At 32.7% G+C, this 20562-nt stretch overlaps 1 protein-coding gene across 2 annotated transcripts in view; it reads right to left on the reverse strand.

Moving 5' to 3' along the window:
- arhgap31 (Rho GTPase activating protein 31) overlaps nt 1-20562 on the reverse strand; it is a 52214-nt gene that overhangs the window by 8329 nt on the left and 23323 nt on the right. The window contains exons 5-10 of one of the 2 annotated variants that reach the window (XM_056458793.1): nt 17429-17536; nt 13744-13886; nt 7192-7399; nt 5741-5862; nt 4356-4415; nt 1180-1968 (exon numbers count right to left, since the gene is read on the reverse strand). In XM_056458793.1, the coding sequence (XP_056314768.1) occupies nt 1180-1968; nt 4356-4415; nt 5741-5862; nt 7192-7399; nt 13744-13886; nt 17429-17536 (1430 nt within the window). Of the gene's footprint in view, nt 1-1179; nt 1969-4355; nt 4416-5740; nt 5866-7191; nt 7400-13743; nt 13887-17428; nt 17537-20562 lie in introns of both variants that reach the window. The other variant, XM_056458792.1, reaches the window with a different exon arrangement.

Raw genomic sequence — 20562 nt, forward strand, 5'->3', positions numbered from 1 at the left:
TAATTTAACCAAGAGGCAATTCAATGGTATAAGGTAATAAGGTTAAAACAGCTATCATAACATTATTTATCAATATGTGGACCTTTTTGGATTCTCAGAAGCTTTAGAAATGAAAAAATGTGAAACAGAAACATGCATTGTTTACATCCCTCAAAATGGTCAATATATATACAGTTGAAGTCAGAATTATTAGCCCCCCTGAATTATTAGCCCCGTTTATTTTTTTTTCCCCAATTTCTGTTTAACGGAGAAAAGATTTTCTAAACACATTTCTAAACATAATAGTTTTAATAACTCATTTCTAAAAACTGAATTATTTTATCTTTGCTATAATGACAATAAATAATATTTGACTAGATAATTTTCAAGACACTTCGATACAGCTTAAAGTGACATTTAAAGGCTTAACTAGGTTAATTAGGTTAACTAGGCAGGTTAGGGTAATTATTCAAGTTATTGTATAACGATGGTTTGTTCTGTAGACTATCAAAAAAAATTAGCTTAAAGGGGCTAATAATTTTGACCTAAAAATGTTATTACATAAATTAAAAACTGCTTTTATTCTAGCCAAAATAAAACAAATGAGACTTTCTCCAGAAGAAAAAATATTATCAGACATACTGTGAAAATTTCCTTGCTCTGTTAAACATAATTTGGGAAATATTTAAAAAGGAAAAAAAAAATTAATGGGGGACTAATAACTCTGACTTCAACTGTATGTATGTATGTATGTATGTGGATATATATATATATATTTTTTTTTTTATGTGTGTGTGTGTGTGTGTAAGTATGTCTGTTTAGAAAACTTTGATTAAGCGACTTAATTTGGATTTCTTTTTTTTTTTTTTTACCATTTTGAGTGTAAAGAAGGGACAGAATTCTTTCAGATTTGACTAAAAATGTCTTAATTTGGGTTCTGAAGATGAATAAAAGTCTTATGGGTTAGGAACGACATGAAGCTTCATAAATGATCACTTAAATGTTAGTTTTGGAGGGAACCCTAGGGTTATTTCATTCCAAAACTAACATTTAAGTGATCATTTATGAAGCTTCATACATATCTATATATATATATATATATATATATATATATATATATATATATACTTTACATTTAAGGAATGACCTTTTCACTTAAACTTAAATATTCGTCACACTGACACACTAAAATCGTCATACTCTTTGTTGTCGCCATAGCGATCGCATCTGTAAAATCTCTTTCCCCACTCTGCTCCTCATTTTCCATGGGGAAAGAGCTGCTGTTGCTATAGATACTGCATCCGCTGCCTCCACTGCTGTTTTCTCTGTGCCCAGAACCGATGGCACGACCTGCCAGTCCCGTCTCCCAGTCTGTGAAGCTGAAGTTTCCAGTGCCACACAATCCAGCAGTGCCCATGCTTTCCCTGCGATGGCCTTCCAGAGGTCCTGCCTCCTTACTGGGCTTAAAGAGTCCCCCTAAACCCCTGTCCCGCTCTTTCCCAGGTGCCCTGCAGGGGGTGCTGTTTGAGTTAATCACCGCAGACACACGCAATGGCACAGACACCGCAAACGGCTCTGAAATATTGAGGGCCTTGCGCTGATGCCGTGGCGAGGACTCCAGCGGAAACAGGCTGCCTGGAAAAGACGGTCTAGAGGATCCATTATTGGCCGATCCAGAATACAGCATACGGCGGTTTTTGGGAGACGTGGGCTGGCAGCCGCCGCGCTCGTCACCTTTGAAAACCTTCAGCTGTTCTGGAAGATTCTTCTGCAATGGAGATAAAGATGATGATGGTGATGAAGAAGACGAAGAGGCAGTCGATGCTCCTTCTCGTTTCTCGTTCAGGGATCCTCCTGAAGCCGTTTGAGACTCCAACTCCCATTTTGGATCTTTTTTATTCAGGTAGTTGATATCTGAGCCCAGGGTTCGAGACTTGTGAATTGGGATGAACATGCCGTTGGCTCCTTCTGCTGCTGCTTTGTCTTCATCTGAATGGAAATGATGAAAATAAAAGAGATATCTCAAAATCCACAAACATACAGCTGTCCAAAAGGTCTTTTCACACCCGAGTCACAGACACACTCAGATATACAGTTGATGTCAGATTTAATAGCCCCCCTCTATATTTTTAAGGAGAGATTTTTTTCAACACATTTATAAACATAATAGTTTTATTAACTAAAACTGATTTATTTAGTCTTTGCCATGATAACAGTAAATAATATTTGACTAGATATTTTTCAAGACACTTCTATACAGCTTAAAGTGACATTTAAAGGCTTAATTAGGTTAAGGTAGGGTCATTAGGCAAGCCATTATATTACAGCAAATTGATAAAAGATATTGCTCAAGAGGGCTAATAATACTGACCTTAAAATGGTTTTAAAAAGATTGAAAACTGCTTTTATTCTAGCTGAAATAAAACAAATATTTAGAAGAAAAAATATTATAGGAAATACTGTAAAAATTCCTTTCTCTGTTAAACATCATTTGGGAAATATTTGAAAGAAAAAAAATTCACAGGAGGGCGCATGATTTTGACTTCAACTGTAGGTGAATATGTTTGCATGATATAACACATCAAACAACTGCATTAATTAAAAGAAGAAACATTTGCTAATAAAATAAAGCATGGCCTTAATGTGACTAATTACTCTTCTGTGAGCTTTGATGAGAACAGAATCAATACATTCACTGAAAACCATGCAAATAGATCAAGGCAGAACTTCTTTGAGAACAAAAACCTGTCATGAACCGTCAGTAAAATATAAATTGCCCAGAGGACGTGTCCCACACTCTGACATCTTAATTAATGTAGTGGTTTATTTCCTTCTCATCACCTCATTATTCTCTCGTCTTTTTAATAAGTATTTTTATATACATTGAATATATACAGTTGAAGGCAAACTGATTAGCCCTCCTGTAAAATTGTAAATATTTTCAAATGTTTCCTAAGCGCTGTTTAATGGAGAGCAGATTCAACGGGGGCTAATCATTTATTTTATTTCAGTTTTATTTGACAGGGACAACACACTTTATTAATATAAACTAATGTACAATATGCCAGAATTAGCCTGAAGGCTATTTTTCATGCAGTCGCTGGACTGATGTTAGAATAGTCACCCTAATAACATAACACCCATCCATTTATCTATCTATCTATCTATCTATCTATCTATCTATCTATCTATCTATCTATCTATCTATCTATCTATCTATCTATCTATCTATCTATCTATCTATCTATCTATCTATCTATCCATCCATCAGTCCGTCTGTCTCTCCTTCAGAATTATTAGCCCCTTGAATTATTAGCCCCCCCTGTTTATTTCCCCCCCCCCCATTTCTGTTTAACGGAGAGCAGATTTTTTCAACACATTTCTAAACATAATAGTTTTAATAACTCATTTCTAATAACTGATTTACTTTATCTTTACCATGATGACAGTAAATAATATTAGACTAGATATTTTTAAGACACTTCTATACAGCTTAAAGAGACATTTAAAGGCTTAACTAGGTTAATTAGGTTAACTAGGCAGATTAGGGTAATTAAGCAAGTTATTGTATAACAATGGTTTGTTCTGTAGACGATCGAAAAAAAATTTACTTAAAGGGGCTAATAATTTTGACCTGAAAATTATTATTATTATTTATTACATAAATTAAAAACTGCTTTTATTGTAGCCAAAATAAAACAAATAAGACTTTCTCCAGAAGAAAAAATATTATCAGACATACTGTGAAAATGTCCTTGCTCTGTTAAACATAATTTGGGAAATATTTAATAAAGGAGAAAAATTTCAAAGGGGGGCTAATAACTCTGACTTCAACTGTACACTCTCAGAAATAAAGGTACAAGAGCTGTCACTGGGGCAGTACCTTTTTAAAATATACATATTTGTACCCAAATAGTCCACAGTGGTACCTAAAAGGTGTATATTAGTACCCAAATGTACCTTAAAAGTACCTCTGAGGTACCATTATGGACACTTCAGGGACAAATATGTACCTTTCGAAAAAGGTACTGCCCCAGTGACAGCTCTTGTACCTTTATTTCTGAGAGTGTATATATCTATCTATATATAATATTCCTTTTATGTAAAAATTGATTTTAGTCAAGCCAAACAAAAAGAAATGAGACTTTCACTAGACAAATATAAACAGTAATAGGAAATACTGTGAAGGTTTAGTTACTCTGTTAAACATCACCTGGGAAATAATTTTAAAAGATTTGATATTTCACAGGAGGGCAAATAATTTGGCCTTCAACTGTACATTTACAATTATTTACAGTGCAAATCTTTTAAAACTCTTTTTAAGAGAAACAACAACACCGTGACTTTAAATGAAGTATGTGGAGATCTAGCCCCACCTGGTGCTTGAAAGGAACAGAGAGAGTCCATGCTTTTGGATGGCCGGATAGCGGTCTTTTCTGTTGAAGAGAAACAAGGAGACAAATATTTACATTTTTACTATTTACTATTCTACTATTTTACTATTTACTACTATTTTTGATTGCTTCGATGAAACTTCACATTGTCAAAACAGTTAACACACAGGCCTAAACAGCGGCACTCATGGTCAAAATGACATATTTTGCTTGCGAAAGACTCTTAACTGTGCCAAATCATTTAAAACATGCAACAAAGGGAAATTTTGCCTTCAAACAACACAAACTGCAAACAAGTATATGAGCTCTTTCAATCAAGCATTACACAACGGACAACAAAATACAGAACTGAATCAGTGCACCATTGCTTGACATTGTAGCCTATTGCCAGTGCTGTTTGTTGTCTTTCAATGTAGGCTGTGTCAAATTTTCCTTTTTGCAAAGAATTGTATCCAGAATAAGAAATGCTTTGATTAAAAATGTTATTGAATCCATGACATTTTTACAAACTGCAGCTGAAAACTGAAATACTGTTTAAAACAAATAAAATAAAAAAAGAACCCAATTAAATACTGCAAATATTGCAGAAACACATGTAAACTAAAATAAAGGAAAATCTATAAGGAGTATAAGACATAGCCACTATTGACCTCCTCCATCCATGCTGGCAAAGATCAACATAGACCTGCCACCTTTTTTATAAGGTTTGCAGACTGAAGATTTGTGTGAAGGAGTGTCAAACCGGTGCTTTAAAGATTTCTTACTAATCTTGATAGTTTCTAATAGGTAGGAATAGATGGTTTCTGTTTGGTTACCATAGCTAAAACAATGGGGTTTGGACTGCTTGAATGACATCCATGTTAACTGTTTTGAAAAATGTCGGGGAAAATGAGTCAATCCAATGAGAAAGGGTTTACACATTTGCAAGACCTGTCTTCAGCTCTGGAAAATGGAGTGGATCCTAGTTTCTTTAACTAGGTCAAAGCAATCAAGAAAAACAGTAATCTTGTTCTTAATGTATATTTCTTTATATATTTCTTTATATATTTCTTTATATATATATATATATATATATATATATATATATATATATATATATATATATATATATATATATATATATATATATATATATATATATATATATATATATATATATATATAATATATATAAGAGTTTTTTTTTTTGCTTTGACCAATATAAAAATCAGCTTTGAACAAAAAGTGAAGTTTACTGGGGTTTATTTCTGCACCATTCTATACGAGAAACCTATTTATTGTTGCTCTGCTGCCTGATGTACTGTAGGTGGCCTGTTCTGTTGGCATTTTGATTAATGACTGAAACTCGTCTTTTCTTTCTTTCTTACCTGAGGAATTTTGGGCTCTCATAAACACACTCCCATTGCGACTCAGTTTCCCTTTAGAGTCGATGACAGATCGCCCAAGACTGAAAATGGACTTCCACTTCTTTGATTTTCCTGAGAACTTTCTTCTGCGTCAGGAGAAGGTTAATTAATGTCTCAGAATGCAAGGGAAAAATGAGTAATGAAGAAATGTAAAATATAGCGTACAGTCATGTGAAAAAGTTAGTACACCCCTAAAGTTAGTAAAGTTTAAATTTCCATGATATCCGGGGATTTAAAAAACTATCTGATATTTGACAGGTGCAAAAATTTGGAAATGTATATATTTTTTAATATAACTTTGTTTATTACTTTTGGATTTGATTTGGATTTTGTTCAGTGTGGTTTAATAATCACTACTGAGAGTCCAAACACTGAAGAGCAAATCCAAGATCTACAGATCCCGAACCATGCAAGCCAGTGGCGACAGCGGAGAGGGAAAAAAAAAACTTCACTAAAAGCGGAAGTGAAGAAAAAAAACCTTGAGAGAAACCAGGCTCAGTTGGGCACGACCATTTTAATTTTCTCCGCTGGCCAAACGTCTTGTGCAGAGCTGCAGTCTCAGAATGTCAACGTCATTTGACGTCGTTATTGGACATCAAAATAGAATTGTCCTTAGATGCTGGCTAGACATGGAAATTTGGTCACCTGACGTCACGACATGAAGTGAATTGAACATAAACAAATAAGTTGTTCAAAAATACACTAAAGAATTGTGTTGATACAGTTTATTTTACATAAGTAGTTTAAACAAGCAACAAAATCATTTTTTGAGTGTAGTGTTTATTATTATTATTATTATTATTATTATTATTATTATTATTATTATTATGTCCATTAAAATCAATAGGGTGTCCTAAGTTTTTCACTTGACTTGACTGTATTAGGGCTGCACAATATTGGAAAAATTTACATTGCAATATTCTTTTTTATTCAGTGATATACATTGGGATATTAAATATATTACACCAGATGGATTGAATAACTCTTTTTGTGAAGAATTCACTATTTCAGAGTGTTTATAGTGGAGTGCATGTGGATAAATTATTAAAATCAGCTTTCAACCAGATTTCTAGGTGTAAAAAACATACAATTGAGGAAAAAAAAGAGTTTTAATTGGTTGGACACAAATATTTAAAAATAAATCTAATGTAAAATAACACTTGGCAGCCTTTACTGTAAAAATTTAATGGGTTTTTGTTGAAGCCACAAATGCTATTGTTAATTGTGCCTGAATTCGTGAGATATGTTTAACAGAAATAATAGTTAATAGTGAACAGTTAAACTTTGGCATTAATCTACAATAACCATACTTGACATTGCAGATCCAGTGATGTGTCTATTGCTGATGTGCACATTGCGCTATCAATGCTGAAACGATATATTGTGCAGCCCTACTGTATATTATACTGTACCTGCTGTCGGAGAGATCTATTACTGTGTGATACATTGCAGCAGTGCTGGTGTCTGGAAGGCTGTTTTCTCTTTGTCTTTCTCTCATTACTGGATGGTTTGGACTGAGAGATCGAGCCTGGGCTTCTTCCAGACTCATAAGCTTCATGGGCCCACACTGTGTGCTGGCAGGCAAGGTGGCGTACTTCTCCCCACAGGCCACGCTAGGGCCTACAAAACCATAAATTGAAGTATTAGCATATCATGAGCAGTAAACACTTTGCACTAAAAAGAGCTCAAAGCCTGTGTAAACGCATCAGGTTCTCTCCGGGTTTGATGTCTGGATCAATAAAATAGTTTTTAATAGTGACATTTAATGATAATAATCTGTTTTCATCAACCATGCGCACTGAAAATACATGCCTCAGCCTATATGTTGGTGAAATGTAAACTACGATCCTCTGGGTATGTTTCGTTGCACGTTTCAGATGACAAATCCACTAGAGGGCACTGTTTACACTTGTGGAAATTAACATATGTTACTTTGGGTATGTTTTGTTATACGCTTCAAACACACATCGCTCTTGTATATGTTCATGAAATGCCGGGCTTGTGAACCACCGAGCTAAACCCTTCGCTAAATCCAACAATAGTGTTTCAAAAGCAAACCTAATAGTAAAGTACACTGCAAACACATAGTTTAACCTTGATTTTACTCTGATTTTATCTCTTTTTAGCAACTATGCTTCACTGCACTCAAACCTGAGCACTCTGCAGCATAAATACAACACCGTACAAGGTGAGCTACTGAGCAAACTGACCATGCCAGAAATGTTGTCCATATGGAGATTTGCTGAGGTATGCATTTCCATTGAGCCTGTGTTGGTTTCCATCATACAGTATCTACTCAACATTTTCAAAACACATTGGCTAGAGAGACGAATTTGTTATGGCCTACAAAACCATAAAAGCAGTCTGAAGTATTAGCATATAATGAGCAGTAAACACTAAAAAGAGCCCAATCTTGTGTAAAGACATTAGGTTGTCTCTGAGTTCAATGTCTAGCTCAATAAAATAGTTTTTAATAGTATCATTTAATGATAATAATTCTGTTTTCATCAACCATGCACACTAAAAATATATGCCTCAGCCTATATGTTGGTTAAATGTAAACTACGATCCTCTGGGTATGTTTTGTAGCACGTTTCAGATGACAAATCCACTAGAGGGCACTGTTTACACTTGTGGAAATCTAACATATGTTACTTTGGGTATGTTTTGTTATATGTTTCAAACACACATCATTCTTGTGTACGTCCTTGAAATGCAGGGCTTGTGAACCACCGAGCTAAACCCTTCGCTAAATCCAACTATAGTGTTTCAAAAGCAAACCTAAGAGAAAAGTACACTGCAAACACATAGTTTAACCTTGATTTTACTCTGATTTTATCTCTTTTTAGCAACCATGCTTCACTGCACTCAAACCTGAGCACTCTGCAGCATAAATACAACACCGTACAAGGTGAGCTACTGAGCAAACTGACCATGCCAGAAATGTTGTCCATACGGAGATTTGCATTTCCATTGAGCCTGTGTTGGTTTCCATCATACAGTATCTACTTAACATTTTCAAAATACATTGGCTAGAGAGACGAATTTGTTTTGGCCTACAAAACCATAAAAACAGTCTGAAGAATTAGCATATAATGAGCAGTAAACACTAAAAAGAGCTCAATCTTGTGTAAAGACATCAGGTTGTCCCTGGGTTCAATGTCTAGCTCAATAAAATAGTTTTTAATAGTATCATTAAATGATAATAATTCTGTTTTCATCAACCATGCGCATTGAAAATATATGCCTCAGCCTATATGTTTGTGAAATGTAAACTACAATCCTCCAGGTAGTTTTCGTTGCATGTTTCAGAAGACAAAACCACTAGTGGGCGCTGTTTACATTTGTGCAAATCTGAAATACGTTACTTGGGGTACATTTTGTTATATGTTTCAAAAACACATTGTTCTTGTAAACGTCCATGAAAACTGCAGGGCTAGTTATACAGTGAACCACCGAGCTAAACCATTCGCTAAACCCGTCCAATAGTGTTTTACAGGCAAACGTAAGAGAAAAGTACACTGCAAACACATAGATTTACCTTGATTTTACATTGATTTTAACTTTTGTGCAACCATGCTTAACTGCACTCGAACCAGAGCTCTTTGCAGCACAAATACAACACCGTACAAGGTGAGATACTGAGCAAACTGACCAAGCCAGAAAAGTTGTCCATATGGAGCTAGAGAAGTCAGGCAAATGTTTTCAATTACAAATCATAGATACCATTAAGTTGTCCTGTGGTATTTATTTGGTTTTGTGCAATAACTGTAAATATGATCCTTTATACGTTGATAATATGTCCCTTGTAAATATCAACAGTGTGAAAAGAAACGATGGCATTACACTGCATCATAGCATTCATTTTACCTAAAAACTGCAGGCAGACATACTGTTTGTTGATATATGTTTTCGTGGTTTTACAATAATATAGACTGAGGTGTGTATTTCCATTGAGCCTGTGTTGGTTTTTATCATACAGTATCAAAACATTTCCATCCAAATTCAACATTTTCAAAACACACTGGCAAGAGACAATATGCAGTCAATAATCCACCATCGCACTTCAACAATAACACACAATTGCATGCGTGCAGCCATTAGCGGTTTGCTTTTTTGTATGCAACATGCCTATTGTTTTGCTGTTACATTTTTGGCTACAGATCTCATGCTATTGTGTTTACACCCCACTCCAAATCTAACCCCATTTCCTGACTTTATCATCACACGATAAAATCATCGTCACGAATAGCACATGCAAACCAATTTACAACATATTATTAAATTTAAAACATAATTAACGCTTTTAATTTCAAATGATAATTCACCCAAGAATTAAAATTTAAATAATAATAATAATAATAACTATAATAATAATAAAAACTAGAATAATAATAATAATAACTATAATAATAATAAAAACTATAATAATAATAATAAAACTATAATAATAATAATAACTATAATAATAATAAAAACTATAATAATAATAATAAAACTATAATAATGATAATAATAAAAACTATAATAATAAAACTATAATAATAATAATAATAAAACTATAATAATAATAATAAAAAAGTATAATAATAATAATAATAATAAAAATAAAAACTATAATAATAATAATAATAATAATAATAGCTATAAAAATAAAATAATAATAATAATAATAATAATAATAAAAACTATAATAATGAAACTATAATAATAATAATAATAATAATAATAATAATAGCTATACAAAATAATAATAATAATAATAATAATAATAGCTATAAAAATAAAATAATAATAATAATAATAATAATAATAATAATAATAATAATAAAAACTATACTAATAAAACTATAATAATAATAATAATAATAATAATAAAAACTATAATAATAATAATAAAAAACTATAATAATAATAATAAAAATAAAAACTATAATAATAATAATAATAGTAATAATAATAATAATAATAATCCTAATAGTAATAAAACTATAATAATAATAATAATAATAATAATAATAACTATAATAATAATAAAAAACTATAATAATAATAAAAATAAAAACTATAATAATAATAATAATAGTAATAATAGTAATAATAATAATGATAAAAATAAAAATATGAATAATAATAGCTATACAAAATAATAATAATAATTATAATAATTATAATAAAAACTATAATAATAATAATAATAATAATAATAATAATAATAAAAACTATAATAATAATAAAAACTATAATAATAATAATAATAATAATAATAATAATAATAATAATAATAGCTATAAAAATAAATAATAATAATGATAATAATAATAAAAACTATAATAATAATAATAATAATAATAATAATAATAATAATAATAATAATAAAATAAAAATAAAATATTTACCTTTAATTGTTTCAAATCTAATTTTGTTCTGTTGAGCACTAAATGTTGAAAAACTGTGACCACTGACATCCATAGTAGGAAAAACTGATTCTGTAAAAGTCAATGGTTACCGATTTCCAACATTCTTCAAAATACCTTCTTTTGTGTTCAACAGAACAATAAAAGAAAAAAATGCTTTGGAACCAGAGGTGTATGAGTAAATAATGGCAGAATTGTAATTTTGGGTGAACTATCCCTTTAAGGAAAATGATTGTGTAGCCGTGTTGCGTTCTCAAGAATGTAATTGCATTCGCACTAATATTACATACTTTATTTCTAATCAGCGCACTCATAAGCAGATTTCTTCAGTGAGTGAGTATAAATTCAGGGCATAATGGAGCAGCTTAAATAGGCTGTGGTAAAACAAACACATGTCCCCTGATCAAATTATCACAAGCTGTGGAAGACTGTGGATGGCTTTCCGCTGAGCATAGGCTGCACTCAAACCAAATGTATGCTAATTACCTAAATGAGCTGCAATTTCCAATTACTGTATATCCTGTTTTAATTCATACAGCGCGGATACAGAATATACCCAGATGGCGTACATTTCAAATAAAATCTCCTCTCAATGCTGCTTCTCCTCTCATTCAAACATTACTTTTGAATATGTTTCTTTAGTGACTATGCTAACAAAAATCTGGCATCTTTATTGCTTCAGTTACTCATAGCTAGACCAGCGAGAAATCTACGCCCGCAGATTCAATCTGTTTATTTCGATATGTAAATGTCTGTAAATGTATATTTATTCAGTTTTATATTAAATTCGGTCCCACTTTATATTAGCTGGCCTTAACTACTAAGTACATGGATTCAAAAAATAAATACTATGTACTTACTGTGTTCATAATGTATTGCAGAATACTTGCGGTGCGATACGGGTAAGGTTAGGGACAGGTTTGGTGGTGTGTGTGTAGGTATAAAGGTGTGTTAAGGTGTAATGGATGGTCAACAGTGCAAATACAAATGAAATTACTGATGTAATTACATGCCAGTATTTAATCAATCATAAGTACAAAGTAAAAACACAGTAAGTACATTGTAACGAATGATTAATTTCAGTGTACACTCCCTGACAAAAGTCTTGTCGTCTATCCAAGTTTTAGGAACAAATAATAACTTGACTTCTAGTTGATCATTTGGTATCAGAAGTGGTTTATATGAAAGGCAAAAGCCTCTAGATTATGCTTATTTGACCAACATAAAATATGATGCCTTGATTTTTAAGTATTTAATAAGGACAGTAAGGCCATGATAAACAGAGATCAGTGGGCAAATTTGGCCAGAAGGGCATCCTGGTATTTATAATGGACCACAGAGAGTCAGGACCTCAGTTTAACGTCTCATCAGAAAGATGGCACTCACTGACCAGTATAGAGTCCCCATTGATGTTCCGGGGCGCTAGGACCTACACAGACTGCAGGTTGGGCGCCCCCTTCTGGCCTCACTAACACCACTTCCGGCAGCAACCTAGCTTTCCCATGTGGTCTCGCATCCAGGTACTGACCGGCACAGCCCTGTTTAGCTTCAGTGGGCGCCCATGTGGGAGTTGCAGAGAGCTAGATGCCGGCTATTATTATTATCTGTCTGTTGGCTGTGGATGTGTAATATACTAGAGACATGCTGTGGCTTTTTTTATTAAACAAGTGGTTGTTTTTTGATTGTAAACCTTATTTTATGTATTAGGTTTTTAGCTCCTACGCTGAAAGTCATCACACATACATTCACAGATATTTTTTCTTTTTACAAAATTCTGCTCAAAAACAGCTGTTAATCACTATTAATTCCTGTTAACTAATGCATTAGTTAACACTAACTAATACAACCTTGATGTTTACCTATGGAAATGTGTATATATTTTTATTCAGTTTTTGTATTATTTATTAATAATGTTATGCAATAATATCCAAATGTTTCTTTAATTTATTTACAATTATGTTAGTATAGTAATATTTTCTCTCTTTTAGTAGATCTATTAAACAAAAGACTAATTTCATTCCAGATTTTATTAAAAGATCGAATTAGATTAGCATTATGAACCTTAAATATAAGTTAAACGTTATTATTATTATTAATAACAACAAAAAACATCCGCAGATTCTGTCTAGCTCTTGCTATGAACAGAATTTTTTTTTGCAGATTTATGTGGAATGATTTTAGGCGTATCGTAACTAAAACATAATATAATAAATAATAAATAATACCTTTTTAAATTATATTTAATGTTTACAATGCAAATCCAATTAGATCTGTTTTTGGTAAACAAAACAAGTCTCTCGTATAATGTATCTATTAAAGGACAGAAGATATTACTTTACAAACTGTACATTGTAAATAAATCAGATATACATTTGCATATTAATCAATAATATTACTGAAATTAATCTAAAAACTACATAAATATAAATTTACACACATTTACACAACTAAATAAATAGATTCAATGATGGGCTAAAAATTTTTGGGATTTCTGCACCTGCAGATTTCAAGTGGGCCTACTCATAGCTTATGGAATGCTAGCTGTACCGTCTCTGTCCTTTGAGGGCTGAAACTCCAGGTTGAAGATCTGCTCGGTGTGATTGAGGATGAATTCCACAACCGACTGCTGGACCCGAACCTCCAGAAATGCGATATCTCCATTGCAGGAGGGCACCTCCACCTCCTTAGAACTACAGCAAAAGACAAAGAGAAGCTAGAAAAGCATGTTCATAGTAGTAGACTATAAAATTTAAGGTAATAAATACAAAATAATTAAACCCAGGCTCATTTTGATTATGTACCCCTATATACATTTCTGGAGAGCGCCAAATACATCCCAGGAGCTATGTTTTTTGCAGTTTTTGTTTTCGCGACACCACCAGAGGCCGCTGTGTATGCTTTTTCAGATCTCAAATTTCACTCGCGAGTGCCAGTCCTACCTGCTGTTCTCGCATAAATCCACCAGAGGCTGCTGTCAACTGACAGATTGACCAATAGCCTATTTTAAAAAACACCGCTTGACCCGCCCACCCACTTCCCTAAAACCAAACGACAGTTTTAAAAAGCAATCCAGGAAGGGAAAGCCCTCGCCTGACTTTTACCACATTTTCAGATTTTACCACATTCTCACCCTGTTATTTACTTGTTTATTTAGTTTTTTTTTAGCTTTTGTTTTACCTGCTCTCTGGAACCGTTCTTCACCGGACTAGAACCCTATCATCGCAGTCAACTCTGCTCTGTGTCTCAAGTCCGCCAACGTAGATGGCGAGCTACCGGACAAACTGGTAACAGCGGAAAAGCCGTCCACACAAAAGGTAAGTGGTCAGCTGGTAAGTGAGAAAAGGAAATGATGTTCTACCGCCCCATACAATGCAGCCATACATACTTCTGGCTACATATTTCGCGTTCTCCAGAAATGTATATAAGGATACGTTTTCAGAATGAGCCTATGTTGAAATAATTTCTGTGAGAAATGTAGATGTTTTTGTAGAGCATGGCTAAGTGCAGAGATAACAATGAAACAAAATTCATTCATAGCATGGAAATGGTCTAATATTCATATATAGATGCACACACTTGTATATGTGGTTTGTGAGGACTTCCATGGACATAATATACTTTATACTGTAAAACCTACATATTATAAACCCTATTTGAATGTCATTAAAGATCCCGTGAAATTTAAATAAGAAAAGGTAGACGGTCTGTTAGTCTTAAGGATATCTATAAGCTGGTGTGCTTCAAAACAGTGCCAAAATTCACATTTAGAAATGATAAAACTGATATAACCATGTAAAGCTTGTAGCTTATAGTCACTTCCGCCTAAATGGATCAACGCTTTTATTCACGTCAGGTCATACTTCAGTTTTTCATCAAATCTTGACCTATTAAATACTCTGTAGTATCTGACATGCCCCATCCCCTTCAAGACGCATCTCATTTGCTTTTCATTTGATGCGCTTCAGCTCAATCACTCTCATTGGCAGAGCTGTCAGAAAAACAAATCACTATTGGCTGTTTTTCAAAAGGGGAGGAGCTACACTATGTTCCACCCTCTCTTGAATTTTCAGTTGAGATTACATCAAATTAAAAAAATGTAAGTTAAGTTAAAGTATGATTTTGATCATACACAAGGCATGTTCTCATAAATCACCTTAACAGTGTAATACCTAACAAATGTCACTATACAAATATGTGTCTTTGTAAACCACAAATACCAGAACAGACACACCTCTTTATTAACTGTTCAACTGCTCATTAATGCAAATATCTAATGAGCCAATCAAACAGCAGCAACTCATCTCATTTAGGCACATTTTCGTGCTATAGATGATCTGCTAAACTCAAAACTGAGCATCAGAATGACCCAAATATGAAAATAACCCCAATTATGAGGTAATCTATATCCCTTGAAGGTGTCCAGTGGTGTTGTTTTGCACATTCAGCATACATATTGACCAGGAGCAACACACAAACCATGACATTTCAGTGTAACTCCACTCGCAGTGCATACTAATCAACCCATACCTTAAAGGGATAGTTCACCCCCAAAAAAGGTACATAGTTGTCTATGAAGGGTCCATATTGGTACCTCAAAGGTACATTTTAGGTGCATTTGGGTACTAATATTTACCTTGAGGTAGAAATATGTATCTTTTGAAAAGGTACTGCCCCAGTGACAGCTCCTAGTACCTTTCTGAGAGTGTACAGTACTATGGATGTCACTAGCTATGTTTCCATTCACCTATTTTTATGCGCATTTTGGATTATGGCATAATAAATGCCTTATGGTAACACCAAGATGTGCATACATTTTTAAAATATGCATAAAAAACCACATGCACATAACAGAGTAGGATAAACTGTTTACGCGATGTGTAAAAATGCGCATAAACTATGCTGGAAACACTTTTACTGCACAAATTCCAGTATGCGCATTAAAAAATTCATGTGATTTTGCTATAAGAGATCATGTCATGATAAAAATGGGTGCGATGGACAGCAGTGTTGCCAAATCCACAGATTTTCAGCAAGTCTGTGTTTTTTTTTTTCAACTCTGGTCAATCTAAAATGATCATTCTAAAATGCCATAACCAACGTCCATCATCACTGTGGTACAGAGTTATTATTGTATTATTATTACATCACAGAACTGTCTTAAAGGTCTCATAAAATTTAAGTTTTTTAGATGTTAATATCAGTATTGTTAATTATTAGGATATCTATATGCTAGTGTGCTCCAAAACAGTGGCAAAATTTGCATTTAGAAGATAAAAAATTGATTTAAACAGTTTTTTTACGTCACATACTTCAGTTTCTCATCAAATTTTTTGACCAATCAAATTCTCTCTAGTGTCTGCCCCGCCCCCTTCAAGATGCTTCTCGTTTGATGCACCTGAGCTCAACCACTCACACTAGCAGATCGGTGATTAAGCAAAATGCTATTGGCTGTTTAATAAAAAGGGGCGGAGCTACACAATGCCCCACCCTCTTTTCGTGTTTTGGTTGAGATTACGCCAAACATCAAATAAAAATGCACATTTCAAAGCACTTCACGAGACCTTTAAGCATTAATTGTGTCAGATTGACTTCTGAGGCGCAAGCAATTCATTTTTATAAGAAAAAGATTCACGCAGCTTCTCGTATCGCATCAAATTTGCTTTTTCTATTAGATATTTGGCTCCATTTTATCATCAGGGAGTGTCTTTTTGGCTCTTTAAATGTAAAAACACGGCTTTATTCACAAATCTTTTATGCAATACTCTAGTTTTGCGTATAAATTTAATTCGCATCTTTGGATGGAAACATAGCTAATAGCTGCTATTCCAACATTCTTCAGATTATCTTATTTTGTGTTCAACAGAAGAAAGACATTCATGAAAGTTTAGAGTGAATGCGAGTAAATGTAAAGGACATTCAATTTTTTTGGATTAGTTATCTCTTTTATATGTGGCCCTGTTATAGGAGATCAATAGGAACAATTTAAAATAGAGCGGTGTTTCCCAACCCAGTTCCTGTAGGCACACCAACAGTACATATTTCTGAATGTCTCTCTTATCTGACCCATAAACTTCAGGTTATGGAGTCTCTTCTAATGTTCTGATGAGTTGATTCAGGTGTTTGATTAGGTAGAGGTTAAAATGTGTATTGTTGCTGTGCCTTCAGGAACAGGGTTGGGAAACACTGAAGTAGACAATGAATAATGTGTGTATAAAAAGAATATAAAACTCACCGAAGTAGATTTGGAGCCCACACCAGAGCAAGATTGCGAGCATGCATGTTGGTTTGGTGGCTGAGGGTGGCTAAATACGCCAAATGTTTAGTGAGGTATTCCAGCGTTCTGTGAGGAAAAATAAAACAAAAATACATTCATTAAGAGATTAATATTCATATACTATACAGTTGACAACTAAATGATTAATCTTTTTCAAATATTTCCCAAGTGCTGCTCAATAGAGCAAGGATGTTTTCATAGTAATTCCGATTATATTTTTTCTTCTGGAGAAATTCTTAATTCTTTTGTTTTGATTATGGTCAAAATACTGCCTGCGGTCAATATTATTAGCCCCCTTAAATGTATCTTTTGATTGACCACAGAACAAACCATTGTTTTCCAGTGACTTTCATTATTAACCTAACTTGCCTAGTTAACCTAATTAACCATAACACTGTAAAAATATCCATAAATTAACATATTTTTATTTATTTTCCTGTTTATTTATGCTTTTGAAAAACTTTTAACCTTGAAAAGTTTGAAAAAGTGACTTTTATGAGGATTTTTAAAAGTTTGCAGAGCTATATTATCTGGGTTGGTGTTGTTTATAACGCCACAGAAACCTTGTTATAAGCTGCCAGTACATTTTCTGTGATTTTACAGAATTAATTCTCAATATATTATTATTTATTATACATTAAATTACTTCAAACTACTAAAATGTCAATAAGAGTCACTTTGTTAAACTGTAGAGTTGAATTTTGAACATTAAAAGTCGACAGAGCAGAGATTAAACTCCCATAATGCAATTCAAAACATATTAATTAAAAAGAAAACACTTGTGAACCACATAAATATGCAAACTGTTAATTACCAAATATGTTTTAGTGTAGTAAAGACTTTAAAGCTACTAGTTACTGTACAATTATAGCTTCTGAATACTAGTATTTTGGAAAATATTATGGAAAAACTAAATAAATTAGGGAATAAAAATTAGTTAACACTATTGAAAATGATTTTCTTACTTAGATTTTTCGTCTTGTTTCTAGTCCAAATATCTAAAAACTCTTAAATCAAGAAGAATTTTCTAGACAAGCATAACACATTGTCTTGTTTTAAGAAATAATTTGCCAAAATTAATTGAGTTTGCCAATGGGGTAAGCAAAATAATCTCATGTCAAAAGGAAAAACAAGATTATTTTGCTTGTTTTAAGGAAAAATTCACTTAATATTGGCATAATATTTCTGAAAATAAGACAATATGTTTTGCTTGCCAAGAAAATGCTTCTTGATGTAAGAATTTTTAGATATTTGGACTAGAAAGAAGACAAAAAAATAGAAGAAAAGCATTTTTTGCAGTGTATTACGTTTTTAAAACATGTTAAAATAAAACTTCTCTGTTAAACAGCCTTTGAAAAATGTCTGAAACAGAACAAACATTTTACAAAAGCAATAATTATTATATTAATTATTTTAAATTCAACAGTATGAGGCATAAAATGAAGGCTTTCTCCACTCTGATTGCATAAAACATACAAGTTAGAAGTTGTGACACCACCTCCTGGGATGTCTTTGACAGCAGTTGTCTATTATTAAACCAATGTGTTTCAAACAAAGGATTTCAGACAAAGTTACTATGGTTTCTGGAAAATGTTGTGCAGCTATAGTTGAATCCCCAATGCACAATGGAAATTAAGCAGCCAGATAAGTGATTGTACTGATGTTTTTGTAAACTGCAGGTCAAATGATTCATGGGAAAGCATTCATTTGGATTCACAAGAGTGAATGGTTCATGAAGGAGACTTCTGCTGAGAGATCAGCCCAATGTCAAGAAGGTCGGTCAATAACAAATAAAATATTTAGAGTTAGGATAATCTGTCAGTTTTTACTTTCTGTGTTTCAAAATAAAATGGAAGCGCAAACACATGCTTCAACAATACAAAAGTAAATAAAGACAGAAACCACTTAGAGTTGAAGTCAGAATTTTAGACCTCCTAAATTATTAGCCCCCCTGTGTAATTTTTTTTAACAGAGAGAAGATTTTTTTCCACACATTTCTAAACATAATAGTTTTGATAATTTTTTTTAATAACTGATTTATTTTGTCTTTGCCATAATGACAGTACATAATATTTCACTAGATATTTAGATACAAGATACTAGTATTCAGCTTAAAGTGACATTTAAAGGGTTAACTAGGTTAATTAGGCAAGTTATGTAATTAGGCATGTTTGTTCTGTGGACGAACAAAAAATATAGCTTAAAGGGGCTTATAATTTTGACCTTAAAATAGTTTTAAAAAATTTAAAACTGCTTTTATTCTAGCTGAAAAAAAACAAGGCTTTCTCCAGAAGAAAAAATAATATAGGAAATACTGTGAACATTTCTGGCTATGTTAAACATAATTTGGAAAATATTAATAAAAGAAAAAAAAATTCACAGGAGGGTGAATAATTTTGACTTCAACTGAACCTGGACCACAAAATAAATCTTAATTTTCACTGGTATTTTTTTTGACAAAAGCCAAAAAATACATATTATGGGTTGACTTTATTTTTATTTTAACCCAGAAATCCTTGGGAATATAAGGTAAAAGAAACTTCATGAAGATATTCAGAAAAAGTCTTACTGTAAATATATCAAAACTTAATTTTTGATTAGCAACATTAATAAGTGAATAATTTAGGCAACTTTAAAAGACAATTTTCTCAATATTTAGACTTTTTTTATACCCTCAGATTCCAGTAGTAAATTGGTGGCCATATCAATATCGGCTGATAAATCCAATTTGTAATGTCATCATTATCGGTCTGATAACAGAATTAGGCCAATATTATTAAGCCGGTAAATTATGTTCATTTCAAAGCCTTGCTGCCCACCACTTTTTAAAATTATTTTACTCCTATTTTGATTTTAAGTAATGTTCAGTGACTTGGTTGCTTTATTTATGCATTTTTAAGGTCAGGAAGTAGATTTTATTTACATAAAAGAAAGGTGGCCAAAGAAAAGAATGGCCAGATTAATAAACTGCAAAGATCAGTTCAACCTTTCCTGAAATTCAGCATTGAAAATAAAATCAGTTGTTCACTGAAGGTCTTTTGTTTTTGTAATCATGCAGGAAAATGAGAGAAATGTATATTTATCGGCTAATA

Source organism: Danio aesculapii, chromosome 5, assembly GCF_903798145.1.
Source record: "Danio aesculapii chromosome 5, fDanAes4.1, whole genome shotgun sequence".
Taxonomy (NCBI): Eukaryota; Metazoa; Chordata; class Actinopteri; order Cypriniformes; family Danionidae; genus Danio; species Danio aesculapii.